The 14,999-nt window shown below is 39.2% G+C and overlaps 1 protein-coding gene across 1 annotated transcript; it reads right to left on the bottom strand.

Annotated features, from left to right (window-relative positions):
- Positions 1 to 1,331: 1,331 nt before the first annotated feature.
- GPR84 (G protein-coupled receptor 84) lies at positions 1,332 to 6,292 on the bottom strand. Its single transcript, XM_015817156.1, has 2 exons — positions 6,255 to 6,292; positions 1,332 to 2,952 (listed from the first exon to the last, which is right to left on the bottom strand). Exon 2 carries the CDS (start codon positions 2,879 to 2,881, stop codon positions 1,730 to 1,732), a length of 1,152 nt encoding a protein of 383 aa, XP_015672642.1. The 5' UTR covers positions 2,882 to 2,952; positions 6,255 to 6,292; the 3' UTR covers positions 1,332 to 1,729.
- Positions 6,293 to 14,999: the final 8,707 nt, after the last annotated feature.

The following is a 14,999-nucleotide window of genomic DNA, read 5'->3' as shown; positions in this document are numbered from 1 at the left end:
GAGATAAACAGAATGACCGTGTGTGTGTGTGTGGGGGGGGAAGCAGTGGGAGCAGGAGCAATTTCCAACTCCTTGCTGATTTCCCCACTGACGTTGCTTATGGGAAGCTGACGGGGTGTTGGAAATCACAATCACATGATTGCTGGGATGCTGCAGTGGCAACAATTTTGCAAATAAAACTGGTCTGACCATTGTGGAAATTTCAATTTCATAGGAGTAATGAGTCCCAGATATGTTTATGCATTCTTTAAAAGAGCAGATTTTAGATACTTTGATGGAAAAATCATTTCAGTATAATGTGCTGTTTGGACCAATTTGAGGGTACAAACAGACAGATAAATACAATGACAGTTTTAGTAGTATATAGATATTACAAAGCACCTTTTATATGTTGTAATGCTTTAGCATATGACCTACATTCAAGGAATTATAATCTATAATCCATCATAAAAGAGAGAACTATGATGATAGGGGGAAACAGTGAGAGAAAGACTATCTTATTTATTAGGGATGGCAAATAAAAGAATGGTCTGAAAGATTTGTGAGTTTGGATGAGAGCTCTAAAGGGAGAGAAAATCTTTCTCCAGTTGAGCTTCATTTTTGATGGCTACATAGACGATGTCATCTTCTTGGCTGCAATATGGAAATGGTTTGTCTTCTTTTAGGATTTCTTTAGTTCCAGCCTTAAGATTTTTTGGGTGGTTTCCCATCCAAGTAATAACAAGATCTATCCTTCATAGCTTTACTGATTACTGAAGGACAGCTAGATGAGAAAAAGCAAAAGGGGCGGAATAGTTTCATCTGAGGAATTGGAAGACCTTGGAGGACTGAGGGTGGGAGATTTGGCAAAGCATAACTGAGAGATCTAGATACAACATAAGACTGAAGAGATATGGAAGAGGCTAAGCCTTAACTATGGCTTTGGACAGAGAGAATATATTTCCTCTCCATTCTAAGCTATAAAATACATTTTCAAAACGGAAGATCCAAAATCTTTCTAGATAAGCCCGGAAAAACTTTTGCATGAAAACCAGTGGTGGGATTCAGCCGGTTCACACCACTTCAGCAGAACCGGTAGCTAATTTTTTGTTGCCTAGAACGGACTTCTGGAAGCGGCATCCACACAGAGAACTGGTTATTCACATATTTGAATCCCACCACTTATGAAAACCTGACAGCAGCTTTTATGATTATCAAGGGTCAAATACAAAACTTACCCTAGTATTGTGAAAACTTGATCTGGGAGCAGACAGGATCTTGGAATTTGAGGAGAAGCTCAAGAAATGAAATGTTTTTGACAATGAAACACAGAACAGAAATAATACGTATAATATAAAAATATGTACCATGTACACATGCAACTTGTGTACAGAGAATTCATGCCTATTAGACCAGATTGCCCTACAAGACAATCCTTTATGAAGGGCAAGATTTGCTGTATTAATGGGAACCCAGCATGGCCAGTTTATTTCCTCTTATATGCAAACCCAAAGTGGAGTCTTCCTAGTCTTCAACCCCTCAGAGTGAGGCTCAGTCAGTCAGTTCTATTTGACTTACAAGTCCCCCATTGGCTGCCACAGAAGATGGAATAAAATACAATGATAATAAGAGCAGAAGTTAAAACTCCAGGAATTTAGTCCTCAGTGAAAGTGTAGGCGATTTCCTGGTGGTCCGGAGGACAAATGAAGATCTTAGCCATGAAGAGAAGGGGTGTACAGCTTCCGAGAGATTAGCGGCACCAGTGGATTTTCTTGGCAAAGGTGTACATCACCCCTTTGTAGGCGTCACGGAATTGCCGGTTCATGGCAGCATAAAGTAGTGGGTTAATACAGCTGTTAAGCCACGTCAGATTGGCAGCAATCACGTGCAGGATAGTTGGAGCCCGGTTTTTGGCATCAAAGATGTTGATGAGCAAAAAAGGGATATAGCAAAGAACAAAGAAAATAAAGACCACAAAGCACATGCGGGTCACTCGGTGGAATTCTGAGTTGCTTTCCTTGGGTTTGCATGGGGTGGCTTTCTTTGATGGGACCGCAGGCTGGGCCACAGGTGGAGCCGTGCTGCTCTCCAAACTTGGGGGAATGCTGGTCTTGGATGTGGGCTCCGAGGGCAAACCCTCACAGGAATGCTGTGAAGTACCTGCACTGTCCACCCCACTGTCCAGCTCATGGTACTGTCCTGGTACAGCTGAGCTGGTTCCAGCTACATGAACCCCCTTCAGGCTGGCCTTCTTCAGCTTGTATTTATCCAAGGCCTGGGCAGCACTCTTGACTTTGCGATGGATGAGGAAGTAAAAGATGCCGACACAGCTCAGGCCCACCACAAAGTAGAAACCCATGAGGATGGTGGTGTAGGGCCTCCCACGGATACGATGGAAGCTGCAAGTACAGACTTTGGGGACCAAGACATAAACCTGCCACAGGGGGGCAAAACTGACAATACCAACAACCCAGGTCCCCAAAGCAATTAGTATCACTCCCAGACGGGTGAAGATGCGATCAAAGAGAGCCATGTTGGCAATGAGGAGGTAGCGGCTCACTGCTATGAGACAGAGAGTCAAAATGGATACCGAGTTGGAGACAAACAGCAGCATCCCAAAGACACGGCAGAAATCAGCTCCCGTCCTCCAGTAGAGATGCAGATAGGAATCCACGGAAAAGGGTTGCAAAAAGGTGCAATACAGGATGTCAGCCAAAGTCAAATTGACAATGAGTAGGTTAAAGCGTGTCTGCAATTTGGTGTCAACAGCATAGGCCAACAGAGTTAACACATTGCCCACTGTGCCCACTATTGTGACCACAATGCCCCAAGACACTGACATGTAGCGGTAACCAACAAGGGATGGGTCATAGCAGGAGAACTTGTCAGTAAGATTTTCCATCTTGGCAGGAAGTGGTCCCAATAGGCCTCCCTCTGGGGGAAAGCTTGGAAGCAACCACAGCAGTGTTGATTCTAGAAGAAAGGAGAGACAGACAGAATTAATCCAAAGTAAGTTCTGATTAACAAAGATGTCAGTGCAGACATAAGGAGTGTCAATTCAATATATAATATACACAATGTATAAAATGAAATATGTAATCAATTTGTAGGATTATTTGGCAGAGGCAATCATTAAAGCCAATAGCATAAATACGTTTTCAAAGGGTAAATGCATGGAAGATAGAAGTCTAAAGATGGGTCGTAGCCTCAGTAACCGAGAACCAACCATCCATTCATAAACAATATATCTCTGATGATCATATGTGGTTTACTCTGTTTTTAAAAGTCCATTTTGAAAATGTTACAAATAAAATCTTCAGTTGGTGTACAGTTGGAATAGATTATAGATATAGAAATATATGATAGAGATAGACAGAGAGACCCAGATCCAGATCCGAGCCACTATCAACCAAATGGCTTGCTTATCTATGGAAGCTTTGACAAAGGTCACCCAGCTTATTTTTTAGAAGAAAATCCTCCATTAGACAGGATGGCCAAGTCCACTCAGTTTAAACATATACTGTATTGTGGAGTTACTGTTATTTCATAAAATATTGGGAAACATTTCATGATATAACAGTATCACTTCTAAACACTATAACAATAGCAATTCCAAACAATTCTTTGTCTTCTGGGCTTTCTGCCTGTAGATTATTGATACCAAATCATTTCAGAGCCAGGGTTTGCTCTGGGTCTCTGCCGTGCCTAGAGCAGGGGTAGGCAACCTTGGCCTAGAGAGAAAGAGTTCCTGTCTCCTTTGGAAATTCCAATATGATGATTGAAAGAAAATTGGAAAATGTTGGAGACCAACAAACAACAAATATTCTGTAAGTGAAAAGAGGGTTTTTTTTTTCTGCTAGCCTTCCACAATTGCTATGATTACATCCACTACAGCATTTATTTTATTGCAATAGTAGTGAATATCTGTAGCTTGGGTGTAGGATAAGGGCGAAAGTTCATTCTCTGAGCTTGTGGGTTGGTTTCTGAACGTTTTGTTACCAGCGGAGTTTATGGGATGTCCATGTTCTTCTGTTTATAAGGGCTTCAGGTGTGGGTGTGTCATGTGAAGGTCTGGGATGGGTCTTGTTTTTATTTTATTTTGTGCACATGCACACATGTACTTACAACCTAATTCTTTTTCAGGGAACACAGATAAAAGTTTTAACCCATTTCTTCTTTCTTATTGGGCCTAATTGGGATATTGGCAGGGCATTTTTTTCAAATTGTTTTTTTTTAAATAATTTAATTAATTGTTGACTTCTCCCAAAGACAAGATGTAAAGAGTAACTAAGTGCACCATCCAAACTCTCATATGAGAAATGGTTCAAGAGCTCTAGAGTATCATCCTAGAAATCTAAAAAAAATCCCTTTAAGAAGTAAAAGCTTTTTAGTGAAGTCTTCTCCAATCTGGTGACCTTATAACTCCGTTGGACATCTCTCATCATCATCAGTTTGCCTTCAGATATTCAACTGGTGACGCTTGAAGAACAATACGTTGGAGGTTCAGACGAATGTCTGAACATCCTGAATAGTCTTCCTAAACAATTCTATTAAGCTGATTACCAACAAAATCTCAACCCTTTTGACAAACAGGACCCTTTTTATACTATAGAGCTCTGGTGACAAAATGTTCATTTAAGATTCCCACATCTTACCTTACCTTACCTTACCTTACCCTACCTCCTTTCCTTTCCTTTCCTTTCCTTTCCTTTCCTTTCTCTTCCCTTCCATTTCCATTTCCTTCTTTTTTCTATGTCACTTTTTTTTTTACTTGAGGGTTTTTCTCCTTTTTTCTTTGTCCATCAAATTTAATGTCCCAGTAAAGGGGGTGTTTGAGAAAAATCTGAATTATCCAAATTGCCAGTGAGTGAATAATTATTAGTTTTACTTTCTTGATTGAAGAGCATTAATCTACTTGGTCATTTCCTATTGTGGAACAGCCTGGATAGTGCTCCATGAAAATTGTTTTCCCTCTCTCCACAAATTGGGGGGAGAAAGATACTGCACTGCCTTCATTCTAGTAGTTCAAAAAAAGTCTTTCTTTCAACTTATTTTCTAACAAGAGCTCTTTGTGAAATAGATGGACGTTATCGAGTCAACCCCAGACTTTCAGCTAGTCTGCCATCAAGTTCTATGCTCTCCAGATTGCTGAACTATATGTCCTATACATCCTGCCCCTTCTTTTCAACAGCCAGAACTTTCCCCCACGGCCAAGTCTAGGAGTGATAAAATCTATCACTATGGACTATTTCTGGGTTCTTGTGTGTGATAAAGAGACCAAGCTGTAATCCTGAAGGATTCCTGGGTCCTTCCCTTATCTCCCCATCCCTTATGAAAATATATGGTTTTTTGGGTTGTTTTTGTTTTTTTTGTCAGTTGAGGCTTTTTCTCTTTTTTGCTTTCTCAATTGAATTCAATGTCCTCCCACATATTTGAACAGGACGTAAGTGGATGAATTGTCTTCTGCAAATTTCAGCTTCTGCTTCAGGTTTCTGCCGTTTCAGTTCCTGAAGCAGAGTCTGAAAAAGTGTTGGCAAATCTATCTATACATTGTTGAGCGGACGCCAGACTTGAAGTGAACAAAGAACTTCAGCTTGCTATGTACTTGCTGGATTTCCCTCTTTTACATAATATTGGGCAATGTAAGAATCTTGTGCCCATTTCCCTTCAACGGGCTGTGAGAGTGGCATGTGTGGAAATGAGGTAGCAGTAAACAGAACCAGCAAGAATTTGGAGGCTGATACAGGCATGGCTGAATGGAAGCTGTTCACTATAGCATCTTTTTCTGCTTCCCCCCCACCCCTAAAATTACAGTTATAGTTATTCATGTTATTTTTTTTACTTTAGCAATTTCTTTTCTAATGCAAAATGGTGTTTATCCCTGGCAGCATTAATCTATAATCACGGGAAGCCATCATTAAGATTTATAATTATGGGATTTAAAATCGCCTTACTACATCCTAAATTTCCAACCGGTTTCACCCTGTTCCTGTGTCTTAAGAACATATCAATCCCCCCAAATCATCAATCAGTAAGTTTCACAGCAAGAAAATAAGTGCGGCCTGGCACACTTCAAGTTGTCATGACATATTCGAGAGCTGAGGCTGATCCATGCAATATCTTCTTACAGATTCTCAGAATTCTACCCATACACATCCAGGAGGCATAGAAAGCAGAAAATAAATTCACAGAACTAGAGGCACACCAATATTTTCTCATTTTAATTTTCTTTTGAATAAAACTTTCCATATATGAAGTAAACAAGAATGACTTACTGGGAACACAAGAACCAGATGACTCCAAGTGAATGTTCCTTTGCCGCTCCCAGAATCTTCACCTTTTTATTTTTTGACACCCATATTTATAAAGGTTCCTCCCAGGCTTGAATTAAGAAAGAAAAGTCCCAGGTTTCCAAACTCACTGAAGTAACTTCCTCTTGTGACACCCTTGAACGCCTATTCACTAGACTGACATGTTCTTAGAGAACTTGTCCAGCTCTAGCCCCGGCCTTCAAGAATGCCTGCAGACTCGCCCTTTGCAATTAGTGCGAGTTTTAAACAAGCCTCAATAAAGATTAAACATTAAACCTAACTTGCCTGGGATGAAGAAGGGGAGAAGCAAAAAAGAGAGAGAAGAAAGTGCTGCTTCAGCCCAACCAATTTTGTTCATGAAGCCGTCAAAGAAACTTATTGATTGAGGTAGGATGTTACACTTACTGAACAGAAAATATATGAAAACTGAAGGGAGGGCAACTCATTGTTATTAAAGGTGTGCTATCTCAAATGTGCTTCTTTGTAATTCAGAGTGCAACTTTCCATTCCCCAACCTCAAGGGTAAACGTGTAGCTTCTGCATATTAATATCTTTTGTGCAGTTGCCTACAGCTTTTTTAATGTCATCGGCATTTTACATAATAGACACAGCTCTGGCATTTGTGTGTGTATGTGTGTGCATGTGTATGTGCGTGCCCTTTCAAATCAGTGTTGACACCTGATGAAAAAAATCCCCGCAGTTTTCTTGGCCAGATTTTGGGAACTGGCTTGCCCTTGCCTCCTTCCTAGGGCTGAGACAGAGTGACAGGCCCAAGGTCATCAGCTGGCTTCATGTCTAAGGTGGGACTAAAACTCACAGTCTTCCCATTTGTAGTTTCAGGCCTGAACCACTAGACCAACAGGGCTTTTAGAGTATGATAAGTATACCATATGTCTCTTAGAGTAAGATAAATCAATAAATCAATAGATCCATACTGTCAGCCATGAAAAGATGGTCAGGTCTAAATTCTGGTCAGTAACGACAGACAATTCTTTGAATTATAGAGGAAATGCTGATTATGAATACCACCTAGCATATAACAGTAAATTGTGGCACTGAATAAAATTGCAAATTTAGCCTACCGGGAAAAACAAATCTTGTGACTTTAGAGAATCATTTTTATTTTTTTTAATGTAGATTTAAAAATGTATTTGATAGTTGATTAATATGTGATATTTTCTGCCTTTTTTCCACTAGTTGTATTTTCTTGATATTTTCCTGAATACTTTCGTATTTTGTATTCTTTTTTTTATTTCTTTCTCCGAAATTTGTTAAGATAAATAAAATACCTATTTATTTATTTATTTATTTATTTATTTATTTATTTATTTATTTATTTATTTATTTATTTATTTATTTATTTATTTATCCATCCAATCTATAGGGCCATCCCTCTCAACCAGTGACTATGGGTGGTGAACAGAAATAAAATAACATAAAAAACAATTATAAATGTTATAGAAGTTAAAGCACAAGCAGTCGAGAAACAATAAATCAGATTACTAATACCACCAAGAAACAGGTCCCTAAACATGTTCAGGGCCCAGAGCCAGATTTTTAGGACCTTACAAAAAACCAGAGAGCTGGGGCCAACTTAATCTCTGGAGGAAGAATGTTCCATCATAACGTTCCATAATAATAACAATACATCTAATGTGATAAAGTTTAGGAAAACCATAAAATACAATGAAAGTATAACACTTAAAATCGACTTGCAAAAGGTTTGCCTTAGGTAATTATATATATAGATTTGTAGCTGTTTACTGTAATAACATGACATTTTGTTTTTTCCTGTAGTATGTTTTCACTTATTTTTGAACACTTGCATGTTTTTGTGTTTTGTACCTTTTGTTTTTGTTTTCTGTTATTACTTTAAAAATTAATAAAAAAATATTTTAAAAAACACATAAAATCATAAAAATGGAAAACCCTAAAATTCAACTAAATAAACCTTGGCTGTAATAATGGACACAAAACACCGGTAGGCTCTTGTGAGTGAAAGAAAGCTGGGTGATCCATCCAACGATAGGGCATGTTGAAACATATAAAATGAAGTTAACATTAGGGAAGGTTGTAGGAAAATAGGAAAAGAAAAAAGAAGAAGCAAAGCATAAAAAAGAGAGGGGAATCAAATCCATAACTGGAAAGGACAAGTGAACCATTTGTTTCTCCTCAAAAGTGAGAAACGGGGTGAATAAACTTCTCCCGAAGTACACATCCTGTTTTTCTGTTCTTCAAGCAGCAACAGTAAACAAGCAACTAAGGCAGTGAGATTGGGGTTAATATGGAGGATTGGGGCTAATAAAGTGTTTGAGCTGCTCCATGAGAATGGTACAGTTTCACAGAACGGTAGAACTGGAGAATCTGGTCCAGCCTCCTGCTCAAAGCAAGAGTCCTTATACCAGGAGTAGGCAACCTTGGCTCTTTTATGACTCGTGGACTTCAACTCCCAGAATTCCTGAGCCAGCACTGGGTCAGCTTGGAAACCTGTCCCTTTCCCCTCAGCATGGCTGGCTCAGGAATTCTGGGAGTTGAAGTCCATGAGTCATAAAAGAGCCAAGGTTGCCTATCCTTGCTTATATCATCCCGGTAAAATAGTTGTCCAACCTTTTCTTGAAAAGCTCCAGAGAGCTTCCAGTTCACATATATATCAAGAAGTTTTCCTTCTTTGGAAACATGGTCTGAAAGTACCAAATATATTCAGATGTGAAGTCATGACCTTTCCAGTCTGAGCAGATGGGGGAAAATGCACCTCCTGTGAACTTCTCCCAACCTCTACCACAAGGGTGAGATCTCCTGAAAGAAAGCATGAAGATCTTGGAAAAGCCAGGGGAAAACAAGGTACAACGAGAGAAAGCCATCCACATCTGAGAGAGACAAGGGCAGAATTTCTGGGAATTGATCAATGGCCCTCAGCTAGGGCTCCATCACATTTCACAGCTGTGAGGGCAAGGGTGTGCTTCTGTAATGGCCACAAAGAGGTGGTGCTGATATGTGCAGTTGGGAGGAGAAAACATTCAGGAAACAACCTGAGTGGCTTGTGGCTAGAAAGCCAAGGAAGAGCAAGATGCAGGTAATCTTCGACAATTCATATAGTGACCAAAGTTATAACGGCACTGAAATAAGTGACTTATGACCAGTGGTGGGATTCAGCCAGTTTGCACCACTTCAGCAGAACCGGTAGCTAATTTTTTTGTTACCCAGACCCAGAATGGACTTCCAGAAACGGCAACCACACAGAGAACTAGTTGTTCACATATTTGAATCCCACCACTGCTTACGACCGTTTTTCACACTTATGACCATCGCAGCATCCCCATGGTCACATGATCAAAATTCAGACACCTGGCAACTGACTCACATTTATGATGGCTGGGGTCATGTGATCATCTTTTGTGACCTTCTGACAACCAAAGTCAATACTGGAAGCCAGATTTACTTATCAACCTGTGTTACTCAATCACAACAGCAGTGATTCATTTAACAAATGTCTCAAGAAAGGTGGTAAATGAGGCAGAGTTCACTTAACAAATGTCTTACTTAGCAACAGAAATGTTGGGCTCAGTTGTGGTTGTAAGTCGAGGACTACCTGTGATATGCAGGTTCTGAGGTTTTGCTTGATAAAAAATACAGGAAACCAGAAGTTGCCTTCAAGAGTTACCATGTTCATTCAGCTGAACAAAGACAGGCCTCTCTAAAAAGAGAAAAGCCCCAAATATCGAAAAAGCCTTATTTTTATACCTACTTTGATTACATAAGCAATTCCGCCAGTAAAGCTGACACACAATAAGATAAAGACTTCACCTTTTAAGGCTGGCACACTGTAGACAAAAAGGAAGAAAGCAGAAGTAGCTAAAATGTTCCCTTTTGGATGGTTTGGGTGTTTCCCCAAGGCACCATATGTTCCCGGGTGGGTTAGACTATTGGGTGTTTCCTTTGCTGTCCTTTCATGACCTTGCATTCATGGTTCTGCAAGTGGCCAGAGAGAGCGGGGCCATCTGCACATATTCACAATTGCTACTGTCCCCTAAGTCCGAGTCAACACCTGTATTGACCAAAACCTGTTAACTTCCCATCAGGCAGTGGGTTGGCCATTGTAGGAAGGAAGAGGATGCTCTCTACAGTGTCTTACTCTGTTCTAGCTGGGCTTTTTTTTTTTTTTAACCTTCTGGTGTACGGTGCAAAAGTATCTCCTTCCTTCTCAAAACATTGTGCAAAATGTTGCCACTTGTCATAAGAGAAGCCATTTTGTAGGCACCTAGACTAATCAGAGAAGACTAAAGTACATTTCCAAAGGTCTGATTTAATAGCAAATGGCGGACATTTGAAACAACAAGTTCTGTTTCCAGGAGGTTCTGCATCCGAAGACTGTCAGGTATGTCTTAGAAGCATTAGAATTAGGGCTGGAAAGGAACCTCAAAGGTTTTCTAGTCCAACCCCCTACTCAAGGCAGGAGTCGTATAGCATCCCAGTCAAATGGAACACAAAAAATAAGTTTTCTTTTCGTACATGGCAATACCTGCAACTCTGCGGTTTTTCCAGGCAAACCTAGTTATGTGAGATACTGTTTGGATAGTATTTGTTTCTCTTTTCTTTAAATATGGCATCAAAGATCACAGATAATGATTGCAAGCTCCCGCGACATGGACTGGAAAACCGTGCCCTGTTCCGAAGCTGTTGGATCACATCTTCTGCTCTTGGCTATGCTATGTATGGGAGTTTGAGCCTAACAACATGTGAAGAGCAACATGCTTTCCTACCTTTGCCTGCAGTCTGATGAAGCCTCAGAAGTATGTAGAAAACAATTGGAGCTGCTTAGCAACCTTCCAAACTAAGATCCAAACTGAAAATGTTGTCTCATCTCATTAGACCTGGCACTATCCCATGGCCTGTGGTTTTGGGGTAAGATAAGGCCTTTTGGCTGGTGTTTTGTTTATCTTGCACATCTTGGAATGTTTACATGATTCTTCCTTTCTTTCTTTCTGGTGCACACAAAAACTGTGGCAGCTGACAGATGAAAAAGGATGTGCTAAAAGCTTAAAGGAATAATATTGACTTGGGAGACAGCAGATTAAAGAAGAGAGTGAAATCTTAGCCTGGCTATTAACATTTGCCTCTCCCAGGCCTTATAGAGGCCTTCAAGGCAGGCCCAAAAACATATTATATAATAGATGGGTCTTAGGGGGAAAATTTCCTTCCTCCCCAAGTAGTTTTATTTCCAAGCTGGGAATAAATCAAAGGCCAAATGATTGGCAAAGAGTTAAGGAAGCACTTTATTTTGCCCAAGATCAGGATGTCGGATGGCAACTGCACCTTGGTCAACTGTTTTATAAGTTTCTATTCCATAGGTTTGAGCCAATCATTAGCAATATGGGCACAGTGAATCAACCAATCATATTCCCTTCCTCTTGTTCAGGTTCTCCCATGCTGCTCAACAGCCATTCTCCTTGCAGAAAATTAGTAAATAACTTTTTCTGACATGAAACCTACCTACTTGACCTCTCTAATGCTGTAGCTCTAGCCTGCGAAAATCCAGTTAAGTCATTTGTATCTGTTTGCTGCCATCTAGTAGTCAGTTTAATTTTGCAACCCAAATCTGGTAACCTGGTTCTATAACCTGGTATATTGTGAATGACTCAGGAGCCAGGGCAGTAATACAACACAATAATTGTTATGTCTAAGGTTAAAGTTTAATTCTGCTAAACTGATCCATTACAGGTTAGCATGGTCAGTCCTACACTGCAGCATTAAGTATGAAACCAATACCTATGTTTATTAGACTTCAGTTTAATTAAAGAAATGAGTAATGTCACTACTGATCGTTACTTGTAGAGCAGCAGTGATCATTTTTCAGAGAATGATCTTTTCATCAAAGTTCAGAATTTTGGCAGGGCATCCAAGGCCTGGAAAATTTCTCCAGCGCCTTCTAATATAATATCTTTTGTACCTTCCAACAATTTTTGAAATTTACAGACAATATAGATCATTCTTTTGGAGTCTTTGTCATTTTCTTTTTGACAATGGAGACTTTCCTACCAATTCTAGTTTTCAGATGTCCCTTTTTTCGTTCATAATTTGCAATTTCACAGCCTTTTATGTTTGCCCATCCTCTTGGAAATTATTTCCCTCATCCTCCATATAGATTTTAAAGTGCTTATGTGCCATTTAAATTGAATAGAAACAAGCCACGCATGCATACTTAATGTAGACATTATTGGAAGAATGATCAGTGAGTATCTGAGTGTCTATGAATTAAAATAAACCAAATATTACACATACTAATAGGATGTTGAATACGATTTATAACAACAATTCTGTAGGGATTCCTGAGCGTAGGAAATGAACCTTAGGTTAAAAACAAAATTTTGGAAATTGTTTTTAAAAAAGATGCCAGGTTTTGAAGCATTTTCTGTAACTGTCCCATTAACAAAAACTTTCGGTAGCCATAAAACTGAAACAGAATATTATGAAATTTGGAAAAAATTTGTACGATTGGTTAGAGATAAGGAGGATCGCTGAGGCGATTATCGATTGACTAGTTGATATTATAAGGACTTCTTATTAGTACTTACATTAGGGCACAACTGAAAGATATGTAAATATAATTGCTGATGATTGAAAGATGGTTTAGCAAAAATTTTACAGATGTTATACGCACAGTTTGTTATACTTTGTCCTGTTAAAGAATATATTTTAAGTTTCTGTTTTTCTTTCTGTAACATAAGGTAATACTAATAGCACTGGTGAAGTCAGGGAAGTTGAAGTATGTCCTTTTTTGTTTTTAAAATGTATATTCAATAAAATTTGAAAAAAAAACAACAAAAAACTTTCGGTAGCCATGAATTTGGTCCCAGGCCACAATATGCTTAACCTGCTGATTTTTGCCCATAAAAACTTTTCAAAGATATGTAGGCACACACCAAGCTTTATAGTTCTGGTCAGTTTTCAGTGCTATAAGCAAGATTGTTGTGACATATTTGTCATGTGGCTTGAAGGGGGGAAAGATCTCCTGTTTAAAATGTGTTGACATTAATCTTCATAAGCCGTCCTGCATGGCCTCTAACAATTCTCGGCTTAGCACCTGATTCAAGAACGCTGAAGGTGTCATCTTCCTAATCTTCCATTTGAGCAACTACATAAGCCTCTGATTCGTAGCACAATCCCAAATGTATTTACTCAGTAGTAAGGCCAAAGAGGGTTTAAATGGCATTCTACGCCTTGTAAATATGTTTAGGGCAAATCACAATTGATCCTTCTATAAATCTTTCACTGTTATGAATCATTTGCTAAAATTGATTCATTTTACATAGTTGGAGCTTGAGAGGTGTTGCTGGAAGCTTGTTTGGGGCAGTCAGCTGTTAAACAACTGACATGTATCTGGAGCATTCAACAATTTCATACTGTGAGGAATATGTTGGAAAATTACTGTATTTATCTGTGAGGAAGTCTATTTTCTTCCTTACAGATTTTCTTCCCAAATCATGTACCACTGAATGGAAGGACTCTCCTAAATTTATTGAAAATGTGGAAGTCAGGTTTTATCTGCCCAATTTACTTTGGAACAAGATCATCTTCTTACATTGAGGGCCCATGCTGTGCCATTGCTGGTATATATCATAATGAATGCAAGAGCCACAGACTACAATGAATGCAGGTTTCCACCAATCCTTCTTTCTTTCTTTGTAGATTTGTTGCCAACATGTGTTGGTTCTTGTAATTTTGCTTTAGGCCAAAGCAAAGGTGATCTGTGGTGCAGGGAACTTGTTGACCCTTCAGATAAAGTTTGAATGGTACCATACAGCAAGTTATCTAACCGGTTGAATAATTTCCTCTTTTGGGGCTAATCTAGATCATCTCCTACCGGTAAGCAGGAAGTTCATACACAGCTTCAGTGGCCCTCGCTGAATCCCTTGTTAAAACTTTTCAAGTTGGTGAGTTGTGGTAGCCCATTCCTCCATTTAAATACATGATTATATGGGAACTAATCAGAATCACATGGTGGTTAAGGGAATCTGGCCTCCCCCCACTGACTTTGCTCACTGGAAGCCAGCTAGGAAAGTTGCAAATGGTGATCATGTGACCCCAGGAGATACAACTGTCATAAATTTACACGTCAATTGCCAAGAGCCTGGATTTTGACTGTGGGGCTCCTGTATTGGTCATAAGTCACTTTTTTCATTTCCATTATGACTGTGAAAAGTCACTAAACAAATGGTTGTAAGAAGAGGACTATCTGTATATATATGTGTATATATGATAAGTATACACACACACACACACACACACACACGGGAGTGCTAATAAATTTAAAAAAGAAATAATATTTTAATATTCTGAGTTTGCCTCAAAAGCCTTATATACACAGAGGCAATCTATTAGGAAAGATTATGTTAGTAAAGACCCACATGTTGTGTTTTAATAGTTGCCAAAATTTCTAGGCAGTAGCAGCAGATTGGGGAAGGGTCTCTTATATTTAATAATGACTATGATAAACCTGAGTTGGGGACTTGATTATCTGAATGGAGAAAATGTTTCTATTAAAAAGAAAACAAATCCAGGAAAAAGAATTCTAGCCTAGGTCCTCCTGCTGACATACTAATTTTCTGTAGAGAATGAATCCATTTTCTTTATATTTCTGTCCTGCAGCAGTGCAGCACTATGTGGGACTTGTCTTCCTATTGGGCAGTGGAGAACGATGGGATGGAAGCG

This window comes from Protobothrops mucrosquamatus, unplaced genomic scaffold (assembly GCF_001527695.2).
Source record: "Protobothrops mucrosquamatus isolate PMUCROS unplaced genomic scaffold, P.Mucros_1.0 scaffold555, whole genome shotgun sequence".
Taxonomy (NCBI): Eukaryota; Metazoa; Chordata; class Lepidosauria; order Squamata; family Viperidae; genus Protobothrops; species Protobothrops mucrosquamatus.
This window is presented reverse-complemented; position numbering and strand designations above follow the sequence as displayed.

What these genes read in the sequence shown, in the direction of transcription:
- GPR84 (XM_015817156.1), bottom strand. Translation starts at nt 2,881, where the DNA reads ATGGAAAATCTTACTGACAAGTTCTCCTGCTATGACCCATCCCTTGTT.